This window comes from Drosophila yakuba, chromosome 2L (assembly GCF_016746365.2).
Source record: "Drosophila yakuba strain Tai18E2 chromosome 2L, Prin_Dyak_Tai18E2_2.1, whole genome shotgun sequence".
Lineage (NCBI taxonomy): Eukaryota > Metazoa > Arthropoda > Insecta > Diptera > Drosophilidae > Drosophila > Drosophila yakuba.
In genome coordinates this window covers 7128371-7147122 of record NC_052527.2, presented here as the reverse complement: position 1 = coordinate 7147122, position 18752 = coordinate 7128371, and the positions used below count along the sequence as shown (strand labels likewise).

The following is an 18752-nucleotide window of genomic DNA, read 5'->3' as shown; positions in this document are numbered from 1 at the left end:
TTGTCCACTTCGCACTCAAAGTTTGGCGCGTGCCAATCAAGTTTTTTGCCTAAGTCTTTCGTTTCGTTTCGCTTTCGTTCGGCCGCAAAAGTTTTTGGTTGGACGCGGCGTGTCTCTGGGTTCGATCCGTTTAGCCGTTAGGCGTTGGATTGTTGGATCGCTGGATGGCTGGATCGTTGGATCTTTTGGCACGTACAGAGCGTCTTAGTGACTTGGTTGCGTGTTCGGCGGTTGCCGCCAAGGCAATTGCAATTGTAGCCCCCATCCCAAGACCCCGACTGACGAAATATTTGGCCTGGCACCGGGTTACGTCTGCATTTGGCTAAATTAAAATGCAGGCTGAATTACACACTATTTTGCTTTGTGCCGCGCCTGGCTGAAGGCGGGAGTTCGGGAGCAGCACTCCCCTAAATGTACATGTGTACATACATATATCATTGCGCGATTTGTTGTGATTGCTCGTCATTTGTTTTGTTTATGTTTCGCCGCCGCGTTTGCCGTCTGCATCTTGGGATTCACTGGACCTTGTGTTTAGCTCTCTGTTCCCACCAGCAGCAGCTTTGGCAACGAGCTCTTCCCGTTTATCTCCGATTTCTTGCCGCACCGGTTGGCCTTGGCCGGCCAATTTGTCGGGCCTTCAATGACAACTGCGCTCAGGCATTAATCATAAATTCAATAACCATTTTTACATGCATTCTTACCACATCCCATCAGCAATCAAAAGTGGCGAAAATAAAAAACGAAGCTTCGCAAACGTTGGACAGCGTTGCCCTCGAAGAATTTATTTTCGCGGTGAACTTCTTGATTGATTTATGAGCTGCATATTGACATTTTTAGTGCATCTGAAGATTATTTTTAAAATTGTTTTTCTTATAGTTCAATTTACATATATTAATGAACAGTGCAGTGTGCAACAATGCTGCCGAGGTGCAAACCATTGAAGCTGAATCGATCACCGATTTCGAATGATCATATATGATCTGCAGCTTCAAGGCAAGCAAACGTATAGCAATGCACTTAAGTGGGCTGCAGAATCGCATGGCCATCGGACTTGGACTTGGAGGAATGTCATGAACACGTGCCACATGCAATCAACTGTGGGGCAGGAGCAGGGCCATCAACTTCTTTTGACTGCTGTGATTATTATGGTGTTGTTGCTGCACTTTTCGTTATTATCGTGCTCGGATTGTTACGACTGCAATTACGAGTATCTGGGGCTTTTTCGGCTTCACTGAGATTCTTACAACACTGCGTGCGTCGGAATTTCGGGCAGCGAAATTATCGCAGAAAATTATCCCAAAATGTGCTGTTGAAGCTTTAAACGTTGAAAGGAGCTCTAAAACATGTTCGGAAATTGTTAAAAATATATATATATATGGTCAACACTTAGATCAAAGCAATGTCCTGATAAATATTGTAACAATGTGTAGAAAAAATCATTTGTTTGCCACTTTTTAGGTATAATTGGAACAATTAGTTCCAAAATGCGAAGTTTTTTTGTGAAAATTAATATCAACTATGTAGCTATAACTTTAGTTTGAGAGTTAATTTTGCAATCGCAAAGCCAAAAATCCAAAAAAAGCGCATTCCCTTGTTCAAAGGTGGAAAATTACCCGATGTTGCGTAATAGTTTAATGCCACCGATCTCAAGGTCGCAAGGCGCGAGTTAACTTTTTTTCTTGTAATTTGTTTGTCCGCTGCAGTCCGAATTTTGTGATTTTTGTTTTGCTCTTATCCCGCATCACAGCATGACACTGAAAATGTTTATTGGGAGTAAAGGGAAAAGGGTAAACTTTTTTCCGTCTTTAATATCTCGGTTGTCCTCAGACTCTTGTAAATGACCTTGTCAGGAGTGCGTGGTGACCCATATTTCTGTGTTTGCCCTGTGGTTGACACACTTTCCGGCCGACCATCTCATTTCCATATCATCTTACGCTTGCGAATATCAACAAAGTGTCTGAAGTGCTTAATTAGCGCACTTGACATCGCCACGGGCTGGGGTTTAACTACTCGGGAGCGCCTTAATTATAGTGCTTACACTTTAATGGCTCTTAATCCGCTCCCAATTGCTTCGAACTTCTAGCCCGAGGGGAACGAACGAGTGACTAGCACTGCCCTGAGCTAAAACAGCTTTTGCTTAAAGGCGTTAAGGCCTTGGAGTACCCATCTTTTGATGGGCATTAAATTTTAGTGGCCAATTTAACTGGCACGTTCTAGTTGAAAAAAAACGTCATGAGAAATATAAAGTTTGTTTCAGCTATATAAATAAATGATGTTGAATTAAAGACATTAGTTATATAGTTCGGAAGTTAACATATCTTTATATTTTTTCCCATTTTATATATTTGATACAATAATTAAATCTATGCTAGGGCTAAAAGTCAAATATTTGTTTTGGTAAATTGTTACTATCTTGCTTAATTATACTGATATACTAACAAGGCTTTTGCCCTACTTTTATGAATCAAGTTAATTTCTCGTGTTTCTGAACCCACCTAATTGCATTCTTTCCGCCAAAATCAGAGCTGGAATTCAGACTGGGTCGCCTGTGGAATGATTCAGACAACCAGTCCGCGAAAGGATACGCCCTGTGGGTAAGCAAACCGCCACTTAATTGTGGCGCCCGCCGCACACCCACGTTAAAGGCGACTTCAAATAGCAAGTCCCAGCCAAATAACTACAATCAGGCCGAAGGCGGCAGAAAGTCCCAGTTAGGTGGGGCGTTTTCTATCACCCAACTGGGGGCCTGCGTAACATGGTAGTTTTGGGGTATTTTATTAGCGGTTCAGCTGGCTCTTCTCCCGGCGATTATGTAAAGTGATTTCTTGGTCTTAGAAACTTGGGACTCTCGGCAGTGGCTATTACTGTCATCAATATTTGGTAACGAATTCCAATTGCATGGCATTCCAATTTCAGGTTGATTGCACTAACCATTTTGCAGTCGTAGTCGCAGATGCAGTGGCAGTGGCAACCCACTCGGGTCGCTTCTCTCCATCGACTGGCCTGTTATTATATAACCTTCCAGCCAGGCGGCAGAGCTGCTCCGTCTCTTTCACTCCGATCGCACACAAAATTTTCCAAACAGAGAAAACTCTGCTAATGGCGACATCAAAAGTCGTTTCAAGTCTACTCTACAAAGCAAAAAAGCTGCACAGACACGCAAGCCGTTTGACCAACAAAATTTAATTCACTCGATTCACACAATTAATGTAACTCCTGTGCGAAGCTTTTCTTAACAAGGACTCCCATCAACCTGCTTCGGGCATGGCATCCAGTATTCGAAAAATATTCAGTATAAGGGCGTGAAGTTCGGGATCTTCTTCGATATTAAGTGCACCATACATGGCGTCCCTCCTCGATCTTTTCGGTCGTCTCGTTTTTACCATTTTAAACGGTTTTTAAATTTTTTGAAATTTTTAAGAAAGGCTTAAAATAATGCGACTTGCTTACTTGGATTGTAGGAAATACAATCTTGGTTACGAGTTCTGGGTTAAAATGGTGCTTCTTGTTGGTTGGGAAGCAGTTGAGAAGAAAAGTTAATTCTATGTGCTTTTTGATTTAGAAAAATATTTAAGGAAAATATACAAATAATAATATTTATATAATTTATATAATAATTAAAATCTGCTAATGAGACCCTTGGGATAATAGAAAAATCTTTATTTATTAGGATTTTCAATTCTATATTTAAATACTTCGATTGGGGGTAGGGCATTCCCGCTTGTTGTTTAAAGTCGGGTATATTGCAGTTTTTTAGCCAACTTTTATGTTATTTTGGCTGTGCTGGCAAAACGAGACATGAGACACAAGACACGAGGCAGAGCCCCAGCGGTGTTGTTTGTTTGCTTTTCCGTGCCACAATAATAACAACAACAGCAATACCAGCAGCAGCAGCAGCAACAACAACAACAGGTGGCCCGAATGCCTTGCCAGATTTGTCATCCGCCAGATACAACAGCAACAAAGATAACAACAATATCAAAAATGTTGGTAAATGTGTCATGGTACCAGGCAACCGTCTGTGTTCCTGTTTACATATCTTGCAATATTTCTGAGCAAAAATGCCGAAACAAATACAATTTCCCAGCCAGCAGGTTTTTGGAGCCCCCTGATGTGAGTGAGTGTTTTTGTTTGAGTTGCCTCGATCGTTCGATTGACACACATCCCATCCCAACATCCAAAAAATACATATGTGGATATTCATAAACTGGATGTCTGCTCCATCTCGGGGGATTTGTTTGTTAATGTCGCCAGTGGCGGATTCTAGTCAACGTCTTGTTCAATTTGCTGGCGTTTGTTGCAGATGACCAGGCAGAAAGATGATGTCTAGTAATCAAATTTGTAACATTTTAGCGAACGTTTCTTTAGCTGTTACTTAAAATTAATTAAGGTTGCTTCCTTAAAGCTTTAAAAACCGGTATCATTAATTACAGCTAATACAGTAAAGAAATAAATAACCCAAAAGGCCTATACAAAAAGAGCATAAGACACTTTGCATATTTGCCAGCTAAAGTATTACTAGTCGAATTGGGAAAAAATCAGGCTCAAGCTCTGCTAATTAGCAGTCGTATATGTAATAGTGTTTCCCCAAGCAGGTTCTGGTTTTATTGGCCGCCATAAACAGTGCCCCCTACTCCATACACTCACTTTTTGTGACACACAAAGTGCGCAAAACACGTAACAATTAAAAACATTAAAAGCATTTTATATAATACCGCAGAGACAGCCAAACAATAAGCACTTCACACGCTTTAAACCTTTTGCACTGATCCCCAACACACCCTTTGGGAAATCTGAGTCTAGTTTTGACACAGCTTCGACGGACCCGTAATAATAAGTGCCACAAGCAAAAAGGCTGAGAAATAAAAAACGTTTATTAGACTTTGACAAGAAAACGATCACATAACACATGGCAAATAACCGAGACTTGCTGAAGATAATAAGACAAGCAGTTTTGATACGAATTAGACATTATATGATTGAACTCGGCGGTGTGCAAATAAAGATCTTGTGTACGATATAAAAGATTAGACATATTATTCAACGTGATCTCAGTGTAATATTGTTTGAAATTAGCTAAATAAATATAAAGATATAGTAAATGAGGCAATATGGCATCAGACAATATACGGTCTGAAAATGAAATTAATAAAAACCGTTTTACTTCAAATAAAGATCATTTGTTAGATATGGGAACATCAATTTAAACATCAGCTACTGATTTAAATTGTTTCACGTGTTTTTCGAAATGCAAATTTTCAGTGCAGCCTCGGCATTTTGTCCAAGAGAGCGTAGCTGAAATTATGTTAATTGCACAGATGCAAGCTGCATTTGTATCTGGACCTCTGTATCTGTATCTTTGCGCCGTAAAGGTGGCCGTATCTGTGGGCCATGCGAATGCAAATTAGACGCCAGAGTGGAGAGATTGCCCCCGAGAATGTGTTTTGGTTTCGGTTTGGTTTTGGGCTGGGGGAACTTGGGGTTTGGTTTGCCACGCATAAATTTCCTCATGCCTGAGCGATTCAAGCGACCATTTTGCAACTGGCCCACGGGGCGGGGTAATGTGGAAATGCGAATGTTTATGCTGAAATATGTTGAAAGGATATTTTATTGAGCGAGATCAAGTGGACGGGGGCAAACGAGTGAACGGTGCTTCGTTTGTTCAGCCACACAGTTGCATAATTAATTTGTTTACACAGTTGTACACAAACTCAACGCAACTTTCCGGGGTTTGGACCACAGCTAATAGGGATGTGGGCACTACCTGGTCACTCCCAAAAAGAATTGCACGGCAGAATTTCATATACATTCATTTTGGAGGTCTTAAATTACAGTTCAGTTTTAAACTAAAAGAACGCAATTGTGAGGCATAAAAAAAACCAAATTTGTACATATCTCAATGGCATTTCATTTGAGGGGAAGCACTTAAAAATGAATTATTATGCAGCTCGAATGTATATGGAATCAGTTTCCACACGAAATTAATGCCATTCTGTCATCGAGCCACATATGGATTGTACATTTGGACAAGGGTTATATCATTAACTGTATCATCGATAAAAGTGTTCATTTCCAGTGAATATTTATTTATACTTGGTGCCATCCCTCGGTCTATTGCCTTTTTTATGTTGTTGTTTTATTCAGTGTTTATTATGGCTGCTTTAATGCACATTTCCGGGCTGCAGTCGAGTGAAATGCAACAATGCCAGCCATGGCGTCAAATGTTTTACAGCCAGATAAGAAGTTTAATTTATGCGAAAACATGTTTGAAGCTTCTGCCGTCTGCCGATGCGACCAGACACCAAATGGTATAAATACACCAGATAGCTGTGTAGTCTGGCCTCAGGATGTGGCGGGCCTTGACCACGCCCACAGTTCCCACGCCGCCCCCGGCTGCTATTGACCTTGCATGGCGGCGAACTTCAAACCCCAACAAAGTCACAGCCCGGCAAAAATTGGCCATAAATTTTGGGGAAAGTCCCTTTTCCGTTTTTGTGGTTGTCAATGAGCGGCGTTTTTTTTCCATGCTGCCGCTACTATTTATTTATTTAGCGCCATGTTTTGTCTAGACTCTCGCTGACTGACACTCTCTCCGATATTTGTCAAGCGATAACTCCTTTTTATGGCCACCCATTGTCTGCGGGCTGGAGCCACTGCTACTGCTACAGTGGCAGTGGCAGTGGCAGTGGCAACCTCATCAGATTTTATGCCACTTCCGTCTGGCTGAAACCAAAAACCAGCGGCCGGAGGAGCGTGCGTCTGCATAAGCAGGCTGGCAATTAAAAGCAAAGATTCCAGACATTTCTGCCACCGCAGAATGAGCGGGTGTGAGGCGGTGGGTGGCCAGTGGATGGCAATCGCATCATTAATTAAGCCCATGCCCGGAAGTGTTGATAGTTCTTACCACTCCCGCGCTCCACATCCAGATACATGTTCAGATGCAGATGGTTGCGGCAACATGTTGCTGGCCGGCATTGCGCCTGCAGCCCAGAAGTATGCAACGAAATGTGTGTGGGGAACTCATTAAAATGTTTGCGCTTGAGGATATTCTAAGCCTCTAAAGTGGTCTTCTGCTGTTTAAACGTTTATATTCCGACATTATTTAAATTAACTTTAAGGGGTTTCTAGAAAGAAAATAATAGTCACTGTTTGTTTGCATTTTTGACATGGAAATGCAAAAAGGCAAATGAAAAACACCAGGAACTGCATTTTGATTTGTGGGGCATATTTATATTATACTACTAGAAAACATATAGAAAAGGTAGATAGATCAAAAATAAATTGCAAATAACACACAGCGCAGCAGGAAGTTGGTCGGGCCAGTAGGAGCTCCAGACATCTTACTATTTATTGCTTAGGTATCCAAAGATCGCGTACTGAAAACCTCCTCCCGGCACCTTCCTCATTTTCCTCGTTGACTAGTACGGTTGCGGCTCCACTTTGCTTTTCATCAGATAAATCCCACTCACTCCCAAAGGTCACTCGTAAAAGACCGGTTGGCCGGAAAATCTGTTCATATTCCGGCGGTGCATGCGTCCCTGCTCGTGCTGCTTCACCGACTTCAGGTGGTTTAGCGTGATGTTGCATGCCTCGCAGTAGAAGGCGGCACAGGGATCGTTTAGGGGAAGCGGATGGGTGCCATGGAGCATCTGCAGACCCAAGGGCCTTATTGGGGCCATCGATGATCCGTTGATCCGGTACATGTGCGTGCCATCCAACGGGACTAGACCCATTCCCATTTCCATGCCCCCGGCGCATCCACCCGCATAGGCAATATCGACCCGTCTGCGGTGACGTGCCCCCGCCAGGTGCATGGCCATTTGGGACTCCGAGGTGATGCTCACGTCGCACAGCTCGCACATGGGATACCTGGCGTCCGTGCGCACCCAATTGCCCTCCCGATCGTAGAAGCCATCACCATATGGCCTCATCCTGTGGCGGGCCACCATTAGGTGGCGGCGTCCAAAGAAGTGCTGCTGTGCGTGCGACAACGAGGTCAGCCTCAGGTCGCACAACTTGCAGTAGAAGTCCGTTTGGCCGATGGACCCGCCCAAATTCCCGTCCCCATCCTGTCCAGCCAGGTTTGCGTAGCACTGACGCACTAGCCACGAGCTGATCCTGCGCTCATGGGCACGCGACGAGTAGTGGTCAGTGGCATTCTGTCCCGACCGTATGACCACGTGGCACAATGCACAGTAGTTCCAGCGGAAGAGCGACTGCAGCTCCTGGGGATTTGCTGCAGGTACCTCCGACGCCAGTGCCAAACCTAGGAGGGGAGATAATTCTTAAATTAAAGGAAACTAAAGCAGAAGTGTATATTACGATTTTACTTTTAAATCTATATGTAATGAGTATTTCAAAATTGATTTTAGTATTCGATTTCATGGATATATCTGGCGGTCACGGATTTTCCTCACCTGGTTTCTCTGGTTTTACCACTGCTTCCTGGCACAAGCGTGGCTCGATCATGGCCACACGACTCTGCAAGTGATTGGGTATAAATCCGGGTACTGATGCGTGTCCATACCCCTGTCCCTGTCCCAGATTTGTGTGCAGGGCAATCCGTTGGTCTGCAAAGGCGGTCGGCTGATCCTTGTAACCATTTTTGGGCTTACCAGACTCCTGACTGATGTAACCATTGCCGGATAGATCGCTCACATAGCCGTTGAGTCCTTTAAAGGAGGACTCCACCTGATGGCTCTGATGTTGGAAGAAGTAGTGTTGCTCCCTTCTCACGACACTGGGAGCAATCGGGTTGGGATGGCAGCTGATCAATGGACGATGCAGCTGCTCATTGAGCACATACTCTCCGTTGCTGTTCAAGCACAGTTCGGCGACGTGGCGAGGATTTCTTACAATTGGCTTCGATGCTGCCTGGTAACCATTGATAGGTCGTATCCTGTTGGCGACCATACCCTCGTAGTTCTCGCCCAGACAAAGTTGTGGAAAAGGGGCCGTGGAGACACTTCTGGGCAGGCCCTCCGGTGGACCTTCTGGCACCCAGATGTCCGAGTAGCTCAGCGGACTGGGTTGCTGCTGGTATAGACTGGCCATAAAGTGCGCTCTCATATTATCCGGTGACTCACATGTCACGACGGGCTCGCTGAAGGTGGTAAAGTCCGTGGGGCTATTCTGCCCATCGATGACGTGTACCGCAGACTGCATCATCAGCATAGGAGATGGACCCGTGCTCGATTTCGGTGACCAGCCCATCTCCATAATGGAGCGACCATGCATTGGATACGGAAAACGCTCTGGCTGGGGCAGCTTGAGGCCCATAGTTTCCAGGGTTCCGGGCAGCACCAACTGCTGGCATCGCTGATCCCCCTCCTCCAGATCTTCGCTGGGCCAGCCCGTTGGCGGCACATTCACCTGGTAGCGGTACACGGTCGGCTCGTCCGCCCGGCGCAGCTCCACGAGCACGACCACATGACCGGATGGGCAGCGGGGCTGCGGTTGCGGCATGGCGGAGGCCACGCGCACAATGTTCAGGGCGCACTGCTTGGCGATCTCCTCGTGGATGACGGGCAGACGCCTCTGCGGATGCATGTTGAAGCGGTGGGACAACATGTCCTGTGGTGTGGCAACTACTGTGGATTGTGGATAGCTTACGCACTGGCTGATGGCTTCTCTTTTGGGGGACTTGGCTGGGAATGGTTGTGGACCTGGTTTCTTAGTTAGCACATCTGGTCCGACTGCGTTGCTCCTTTAATGGCCTCTTTGATTCTGGGATTTGCTGTGCTTTTTTTTTTGTTAGTTCTTGGACTCGTCGCTTTTCATAGAAAATAGAGAACTCTGGTCGTCGTTGAAATCAGAAGGGTTTTTTGATACACTTGGGTCGCGCAAAATTCCTCGACCGCTTCTTATTTTTTGTGCTACTATTCTAATACGAAATGTTGGCAAAACATTTGAATTTGTTGGGAATCGGTGTTTAAAATATGTGTGAACGGCTTTTCCACCAGTCGAAAGCTACATAACAAAACGCAAGTATTTTTCCGGCCTTGTCTACGATTTAGATGGAATTGTCAGAGCCAGTCGAGATTTTCACTTGTCATGCCACAGCGTTGCATTTTTCTTAGTCTGGAAAAAGTGTGTGTGAAACGCTTTCTAGTGTTACAAAGTGATAGGGTTGCCATCATCGCAGGCACCTCTACTAGGACTCAACACTAAAATCCTCCAATTATCAGAAAATCAAGGAAAATACAAAACTCTTTATAATATATTCAAGGGGACAATCTGTCAAACCAAAGCAAGCTTTCCCCTAAATTTCAATGGCGAATCCTTCAAGGACGCGACCTCCTTCGATTCGTGCAGAAGGTTTGATCCCAAGAGTCCTCTTGACGCACACGCAAATTCCGGGAAATAAGTTGGCAGAGCTTTAAACATTGCCGGGAAAATCCACGCATGGGAAACACAGAGGGTACAGCTGCCGACTCGAATATACATATATATATATATATACATATGTGACTGCCTGGGGACATTAAAATAATGTTTAGCGCGTGATTTGGTCGGCGTATCCTTGGCATCAATTGTCAGCTCTCAGCCGGAGGGCAAGTTTATCGGGCGGGACGGGGCGGTGAACCTGTGGGAAAGCTTCGGGAGCGGAATGACATCGAGCTCCCCGCTGCCAACATCAATAACACTAATGGGAAAAGGATAAAGATAAGCATTAAATAACACACGTACGCCGGGCCTTTTGGGGCTCACAGTTTGGAATACCCCACCGAGAAGGGCCTACCGTATGGGAAGTAGTGCTGGCAAGGGAAAATCGCTAGAAATTGCCAAAACTACGTTCATTCTGTAATGGGTATTTATACTATTTTCTAATGGGTATTTATACTATTTTCTTATTACTATCCTCGAGAAAAAAAACACCTATGAACCTATAACCTAATGAATAGAAATTTGTTACTAATTATGCACTTGTTACTTATTTTCCGTGCTATGCAATGACATTGGCAAGTTAACCAACAACCCAAGAATAGGTTGGTTTGTTGTGTCTATCGTAAACTTATTTCACTAAAGTAAAAATTTTATATTTTGTAACTACTCAGTGAATATATTTAGTTATTATTATTATTATTAACTAAGAAAGGCATGCCAACAGCTAACAACTAGCTAGGTTGACAGCGCTGCCCCAAAATTTGTGGGTTGACTGTGCCCCGAGGGCCACGTACGTGGAACAGTTAAGCGACACGTTCCACCTCCCCCGATGCCGCACACCCGCACACCCTCGGCCATCTTTTGTTTGCTCTGCGCATTTTTCACATTTCGCGTTTCCGCTTCCGCTTTTCGCCATTGTCGTGACTCCGCCGAAAGAAATGTGTCACACACGTGAGCAATTTAAAGCTGGCTTGGTCCTGGCTTCCTCTCGCCTCATTTCGATTGCAAACTTAATTTGAAAACTTGGCCTCGCGGCTTGTAAATATGCGTTCAGGATGCGAAATTTATGACAGCGCTTGGGGCCAGGAAAATGCAAATTTTCCTCACTGTTCGTAAGCATTGATTTCTTTTACTCGAGTGAGTGATGCTGATGGAAAGATTCTAGAGCTGGTAAATTGAACGACACGTTACCCAAAGGTGCCTTTATTATCGGTGGCTACACTAAGAATGGAATAAATATAAATATGTATGCACACAGCATTTCATTGTATCACTCATATTACAAAGAATCTAGATTTTTATCGAAAATTTACGATTGAATAAACCCAACAAACTCTTTCATGTGTTATGCAGTAATTGTCCTACCCACTGAGATGGGCTGACATGTGCCGCAGGACGTGACTATAGAGTAGAGGACGGACATCCTTGGAGAGCGTGAAGTCAAAGTGGGAGAAGCCTTCGAAATTGACCTTCCGGCTCTCGACGAGATTGGGCAGACGCTCCTGCAGCCGGATCACATCCGAGGTGGATCCCAGCCAGTCGCCTCCGCCGTGATGGAGCACCACTTTGCTGGTCGTCTGTGAAAGATTGTAGGCTGGTGGATCGCTGGACTCGTAGCGAACGCGATTCAGGACCGCTCCATGATCGAAGCGCTGGAAATTCAGGTCGCCCTGCAGCTGTGCATAATGGTAGATCTGTTTGGCAGAGGCGCCTTGGGAGGCATGGGCAGCCACAATGGGAGTGAGGGTCTAAGGTGCATTAATGTGGTAAAGAAATCACAGATAATAATCAATAAATCTCACCTTATTGAAGCTCTTCCAGTCGAATCCGCAGAGCACAAAGTCAAAGATGGCGCAGATGCGGCTGGCAAGCTCCGATCCGGAGCAAATGTGCTGGCGGAACTGCTGGATAAGCTTCGTTTTGGCGGAGATCTCGTAGCCGCCCAGAAGGTTCAGCAGCATCTATAAAGTGGTTGTACAAATGTATCAAAATTATATTATAAGTTGCCAAACAAGGACTTATACTCACTGAATACTTTCCCTTAAACATTCCGAGGAACTTTAGCACTGGACTGCGGTTTTCCTGCAGATAAACCGTTGGGGAAAGGGCCTGCATTAGATGCACCTTCGGTGCATATTTGGGTCTTTCACTGCACATCACGAAGAAAGCAGTGGAGCCCTGCGAATGGCCAATGTATTGGATCTTCGGCTTTTTGGTGTGACTCAGAATATGATCGATGGCAGCGGGCACATCAAACTTGCCGATCTCGTGGAAGGAGAAGTCCCAGTACTTTCGCGGTATCTGACCTTGATTCAAATTCTCCCGGGAGTATATGTTGCCTCGGGTATTCAGCATCCAGACGTCGTAACCCTTCCGGTAAAGGATATATGCCAGTCCATCCTTGGGCCCAAGTTCCACCCATGACGCAGAACTGGCCAATAGGCCATGGACTAGCAAAACTGGCTCAGCACCAGGACGCGGAATACGATGCAAACAAAGCTTGTAGCCGTCTTCGGAGGTCACGTAATTGGTACCAGATGGATAGCCGTACTTCTCAATGAGGTTAACCTATTGGTTTCGTTTAAAAGGTATTTGATACGTTTGGAAACAGAGTAAAAGATGTGTCACTCACAGTTGTCAGCCTAGAATTATCCAAGATGTCCGCCTGGGTGAGGTAATTTGGTGGACTGTCTACTTTGTACTCAGACGTAACCTCATTGGTTTTCGCATTTTTAAAATGATTTCCATGCGTCCGTGCATTGGGTTCAGAGCTGTCTAACTGTGACCTAATCTGTAACTGCGATTGGGACTGTGATCCCGGAGACTGGGAATAAAGCTGTGACTGCGATTGGGACTGTGATTTTGAAGACTGGGAATAATGCTGTGACTGCGATTGGGACTGTGATTTTGAAGACTGGGAATAATGCTGTGAATGCGATCCAGATGATTCGGAGCTTAGCTGTGACTGCAATTGGGACTGTGATTCTGAAGACTGGGAATTAACCTGTGACTGCGATTGAGACTGTGATTCTGAAGATTGTGAACCAGATAATTGTGAACCTAACTGTGACTGCAATTGGGACTGTGATCCAGTTGATTCGGAGCTTAGCTGTGACTGCGATTGGGACTGTGGTTCTGAAGATTGTGAACCAGATATTTGTGAACCTAACTGTGACTGCAATTCAGACTGTGATCCTAAAGACTGGGAATTAAGCTGTGACTGCGAGTGGGACTGTGATCCTGAAGATCCTGAGACGGATAATTGTAAATCTAACTGTGACTGCAATTGTTTCTGCGATTCAGAATTGTGCGATTGTGAATTTTGTTGTGACTGTAGTTCTAGTGGCAATTGGGGTTTAATGGCTGGGATTGCTGGTCTTAGCTGGAGAACAGGAGCTAAATTATTAATTTTTTGTTCATTTAGTTCCAAGTGGACACCTTTACGATCCCTTTCATTTTTGTATGGGTACCACTCTAGTAAGTAGTCAGTGTTTATACTGGCGTTCTCATTTATCTGTTTGATTGGATTCCATATATATCGATTTGGCCTGGGACGTATTTGAGAAGTAATTATCAGTTGCCGTAGGTCCGATTCCTGAGGATTTGGTGGTAGCTGAGGTTGATGACGTACCTCGCCATAAGGTGGAATTATGATATACGGATTCGGGCGAATAACTTTTGGCCGACTCGGAATCATCACGTAACGAAGATTTGGGTCCTGCTGAACTGGCCCATTCTTAGATGGAAGTATTTCATACTGAGGTCGTGGCATTGGTAGCGTGCTTGCTTGCGACTGGGACTGTATCAGTGCCTGCGCCTGTGCCTGTTCTTGCGACTGTGTCTGCAACTGTGTCTGCAACTGTGCTACAGACTGTGCGTGTACCTGCAACAGTTCCTGCAAGTTTATCTGCGACTGTGCCTGTTCCTGCGACTGAGCCTGCGGCTGTGCCTGCAACAGGGCTTGCAACTGTGCCAGTGACATTGCCTGTTTCTGCAACAGTGCTCGCAACTGTGACTGCGACTTCGCCTGCGACTGTGCCTGTGCCTGAGACAGTGGTTGCGACTGTGCCTTCCACAGTGTCTGTTCCTGCAACAGTGCCTGCAACTGTACATGCGACTGTGCCAGTGACTGTGCCTGTTCCAGCCACTGCGCCTGTGACTGTGCGCGCAACTGCTCCTGCGACTGTGTCTGCGACTGCGCCTGCCAAAGTGTCTGTTCCTGCAACAATGCCTGCAACTGTGCATGCAACTGTGCCAGTGACTGTACCTGTGCCTGCCACTGCGCCAGTGACTGTGCCTGTGCCTGTGACTGTGCCTTCGACTGTTCCTGCGACTTCTCCTGCGACTGTGGTTGCGACTGTGTCTGTGCCTGCAACTGTGCCTGCAACTGTGCCAGTGACAGTGCGTGAACCTGCAGCAGTTCCTCTAAGTTTACCTGCGACTGTGCCTGTTCCTGCGACTGAGCCTGCGGCTGTGCCTGCAACAGTGCCTGCAACTGTGCCAGTGTCTTTGCCTGTTCCTGCAACCGTGCCTGCAACTGTGCCTGCGACTGTGCTTGCGACTCTGCCTGTGCTTGTGACAGTGGTTGCGACTGTGCCTTCCACAGAGCCTGTTCCTGCAACAGGGCCTGCATCTTTACATGCGATTGTGCCAGAGACTGTGCGTGTTCCTGCCACTGCGCCTGTGACTGTGCCTTCGACTGTTCCTGCGACTGCGCCTGCCAAAGTGTCTGTTCCTGCAACAATGCCTGCAACTGTGCATGCAACTGTGCCAGTGACTGTGCCTGTGCCTGCCACTGCGCCAGTGACTGTGCCTGTTCCTGTGACTGTGCCTTCGACTGTTCCTGCAACTGTTCCTGCCACTGTGCCTGCAACTGTTCCTGTGACTGTGCCTGTGACTGTGCCTGTTCCTGCCACTGCGCCAGTGACTGTGCCTGCGACTGTTCCTGGAACAACGCCTGCGACTGTTGTTGAGACTGTGCCTGCGACTGTGCCTGCGACTGTGCCTGCCACCGTGCCTGTTCCTGCAATTGCTCCTGCCACTGCGCCTGTGACTGTAACTGCCCCTGAGTTAAGTTTTGTGATTGATCGACAGTCGCGATGTGGCGATTTTGTGGTAATTTTTCTGAATCCGGTATTAGTATAATCCGGTTCTTTCGTACAAAGTCTGGAAATAGTGGGTGCATGTGGGGCAGTGGTCGAATAATCGGTTTCATCGAAAGACGTATTATATCCTTAGGTTGACCTCCCCTTACAGTAGTAACAGATGGCAGATACTGTAAACCCAGCTGCGATTGCGATTGGGATTGCGACCGTGTAAGGTTATCCTGATTTTGATCTCTTACTCTATTTTCCTTATTTTAAAACATCGGATTATGCAAATGGAATCAGGAATCAGATGATCATAAACTGCTTCAACTAGTGCTTACCAGGATCTGTGACGGTGTATCCAATCCCTGTGCTTTCAACATAGGATATGCTTCCCATTGCTGAGAGTTGCTGGGTAGCACATTACCGAGAAAAAGGAAAGCACAGACCGAAAGACTTAATGCGATAGTCATTCCGTTGCTAAATTTACATTGGAAAGCGAAGAGATCGAACGTTTATATAGGTTGAGAGATACGAGACCTTGAAATTTAAATATCCATGCTTGGAGTGGATAACTAAATTAACATACTGATGTTGCATCACTAGAAAACAATTTAACCAAGGTTGCTATCCAGATGGAAGCCTTGAAAAAAATGTTAATAAGAAAATTACTTAAGATGTTGAATCCTTAACTATTTTTCCTTAGATATGGGTAACTACTTGAGCCTTTTTAAATAGTTATTATTATTAAAATTGCTGCTCTGCACATACGGAAATTTCTGCCGTTAAATGTACTTAGCGCTTTATAACATTAGCTGAGTTCGTTTATAGATTCCCGAATTGTTAGGAAAGCTAATATGATCAAGCCAAGTAGTTGTTCCCATATCCCCAGATTTCCTATGTCATAATATAATCATTTGTCAAAATATGCATCGTTTTTAAATAGCATTTATATCCCTTGTTCCCTCATATACAGACAACTTGGAATCTGTTGCAAGAAAATCATTTAATTGCTTTGCTAAAAATTCAGTTGTTAACTAAAAGTACAATTAGTTTTCCAGCATTTAACGGTTTGAACCGCACAGATTGAGTACGCGATCGTACACCAAGGGTCGAACGTCCTTCGAGATCGTGAAGTCGAAGTGTGAGAATCCTTGGAAGCGAATGTTCCTGTTTTCTATGCAGTTAGGAAGGCTTCGCTCGAGTCGAAGGGCATCCGATTCGGATCCCAACCAGTCGCCATCTCCGCGGTGAAGAGCCACCTTGGTCAGTGCCAGTGAAAGATTGTAAAGTGGTGGAAGGATGGAGTTGTATCGTAGCTTATTCAGAATGAGGCCGTAATTGTATTTCTGAAAACCAGACGAGCCCTGCAGCTGGGCGAAATGATAGAATTGCTTGGCGGACGCTCCCTGCGAGGAGTGGCCTTCCAAAATGGGTGACAGTGTCTACAAAAAAGTCATATTAACCCATGAAACCCAAATCAGTGACAAGTTTCCTACCATATTGAAGCTGTTGAAGTTAAATCCGCAGACCACAAATTCAAAGATGGCGCAAATGCGACTGGGAATAAGCTTGTCACAGATGTGCTCACGAAACATGTTAATGATCTTGTTTTCAAGGGAGATCTTGTGGCCGCCTAGGAAATTCAACAGCACCTATTGAAAGAAATGAAGAACATTAAATAAATATAATATTCTTGGAATTTCCTGCACTCACTGTGATGCCACCTGTTAAAAATTTCATGAACTTGAGTGCTGGACTGCGTGTTTCTTCCATATAAACTGATGGCGAGAGCGACTGCATCAGCGAGATCTTGGCGGCATACTCTGGTCTTTCACTGCACATCACAAAGAAGGCCGTGGATCCCTGCGAGTGACCAATGTACTGAATGCTCGGCTTCTTGGTCTGCAGCAGAATTAAGTCGATGGCTGCGGGTAGATCGTACTGCCCGATCTCGTGGAAAGAGAAGTCCCAGAAGTCCTGGTCATTCTCGCGACCGGTCTGGCGCTCCTCGGAGTAGATGTTACCCCTGGTGTTCAACATCCAGACGTCGTACCCGGCCTGGGACAGGATGTAGGCCAGACCCTGAGATGGTCCGAACTGCACCCAACTGGCCGAGCTGGCCATCAGGCCATGGACCAACATGACGGGTATGGCTCCAGGCCGTGGAATTCGATGTAGGCAGAGTTTGTAGCCATCGGCAGTGAATGCGTAATGGGTCTCTACTTGATGTCCGTATCTTAGGATCAGTTTAGGCTGTCAAACGATAGAAAAATATATAGAGACCTTCGTTATAGTATCTGCATGCTGTCTGAGTTGAGTCTCTTGAGAGGAATGGCTCACCGTCTCCAACTTGGCGACAATCTGGATGTCCGCTTCAGAAATATATTGCGGGTAGCTAGCTTGCTCACACTTTGAACATGACCTTGGTTGAGGTGCTGAATCAAGGACATCATCAGATTTGGACTGCTGCCGTTGAACCTGAAATGGAAATGGAAGCTTTTGATTGTAGTTTATATAAAAATAACTTTAAATTGGCTACGATTGATTTGGAATTTTATTGATTCGCCACCATAGATCTGTGACTCAAGAGCGACTGCGCAAAAACATATAGAGTTTAACCATCTATTTCGACTTCCGAATTGCACCCTTATGATTACCTGATTTTGTGATCGTGCCAGTGGTACAAGGGGTACTATAGGTACTAGAGGTTCTCGTATTACAGGTACTAGAGGTTCTCGTATTACAAACGTATTGGGTGGAACTATAGGAAGTAAAGGAACTATCTGAGGCTTACTGGGTACCACAGTACCGAGTAAAATTATTGAACAGATCGCCAAATTAAATGCGATCGCCATTCCGCTTCTTGTTTCCTGTTTACTCTTAAGGGAATGGGATAAAATCGAACTCTTTTATAGGTTGAATGATAAAATACCTTGAAATTAAAATATTCATGCTGGGAGTGAAAAACTAGATTAACATATCGATCGAGCATCACTAAAGGAATATTTTACAAAGATTAACAGCTGACAAGGCAACCTTGAAACAGGCTCTTCTAAAATGCTTAATACTTTTTAAATTCGTAGTTTCTGTCGATAAATACATTTATTGCATTCGTAACTGATTTCGTAACATGAGTAAATTGTTTAGCGACTTAAATTACAGGTCGAATATTATTAGTCCTAAAGTCACCTATACTTAATATTTATGATTGATTTGTGACAAAAAAAAATAACACGGGTTAAAATAAAAACGTAACAATTTTGTCTTGCGAGAGAT

General features: G+C 44.9%; 4 protein-coding genes across 5 annotated transcripts; all 4 read right to left on the bottom strand.

Moving 5' to 3' along the window:
• Positions 1-3167: 3167 nt before the first annotated feature.
• On the bottom strand, positions 3168-3418 carry LOC120320690. The gene has a single exon (XM_039371070.2). The coding sequence runs from the start codon at positions 3384-3386 to the stop codon at positions 3249-3251; it is 138 nt and encodes a 45-aa protein (XP_039227004.1). The 5' UTR covers positions 3387-3418; the 3' UTR covers positions 3168-3248.
• Positions 3419-7204: 3786 nt separating this feature from the next.
• LOC6527160 lies at positions 7205-10071 on the bottom strand. The gene is made up of 2 exons (XM_002088218.3): positions 8418-10071; positions 7205-8266 (listed from the first exon to the last, which is right to left on the bottom strand). The coding sequence occupies exons 1-2, from the start codon at positions 9568-9570 to the stop codon at positions 7479-7481; spliced, it is 1941 nt and encodes a 646-aa protein (XP_002088254.1). The 5' UTR covers positions 9571-10071; the 3' UTR covers positions 7205-7478.
• A 1490-nt stretch (positions 10072-11561) lies between these two features.
• On the bottom strand, positions 11562-15971 carry LOC6527159 (mediator of RNA polymerase II transcription subunit 15). 2 transcript variants are annotated; one of them, XM_039370595.2, is made up of 6 exons: positions 15815-15971; positions 13293-15739; positions 13019-13247; positions 12415-12954; positions 12189-12347; positions 11562-12134 (listed from the first exon to the last, which is right to left on the bottom strand). In XM_039370595.2, the coding sequence occupies exons 1-6, from the start codon at positions 15944-15946 to the stop codon at positions 11748-11750; spliced, it is 3894 nt and encodes a 1297-aa protein (XP_039226529.1). In that variant the 5' UTR covers positions 15947-15971; the 3' UTR covers positions 11562-11747. The 2 variants fall into 2 exon arrangements, with proteins under 2 accessions (XP_039226529.1, XP_002088253.3); XM_002088217.4 differs by having other exon boundaries at positions 13019-15739.
• A 489-nt stretch (positions 15972-16460) lies between these two features.
• On the bottom strand, positions 16461-18359 carry LOC6527158 (lipase 3). The gene is made up of 5 exons (XM_002088216.4): positions 18134-18359; positions 17817-17954; positions 17190-17729; positions 16973-17128; positions 16461-16918 (listed from the first exon to the last, which is right to left on the bottom strand). Exons 1-5 carry the CDS (start codon positions 18329-18331, stop codon positions 16538-16540), a joined length of 1413 nt encoding a protein of 470 aa, XP_002088252.3. The 5' UTR covers positions 18332-18359; the 3' UTR covers positions 16461-16537.
• Between the last annotated feature and the right edge of the window lie 393 nt (positions 18360-18752).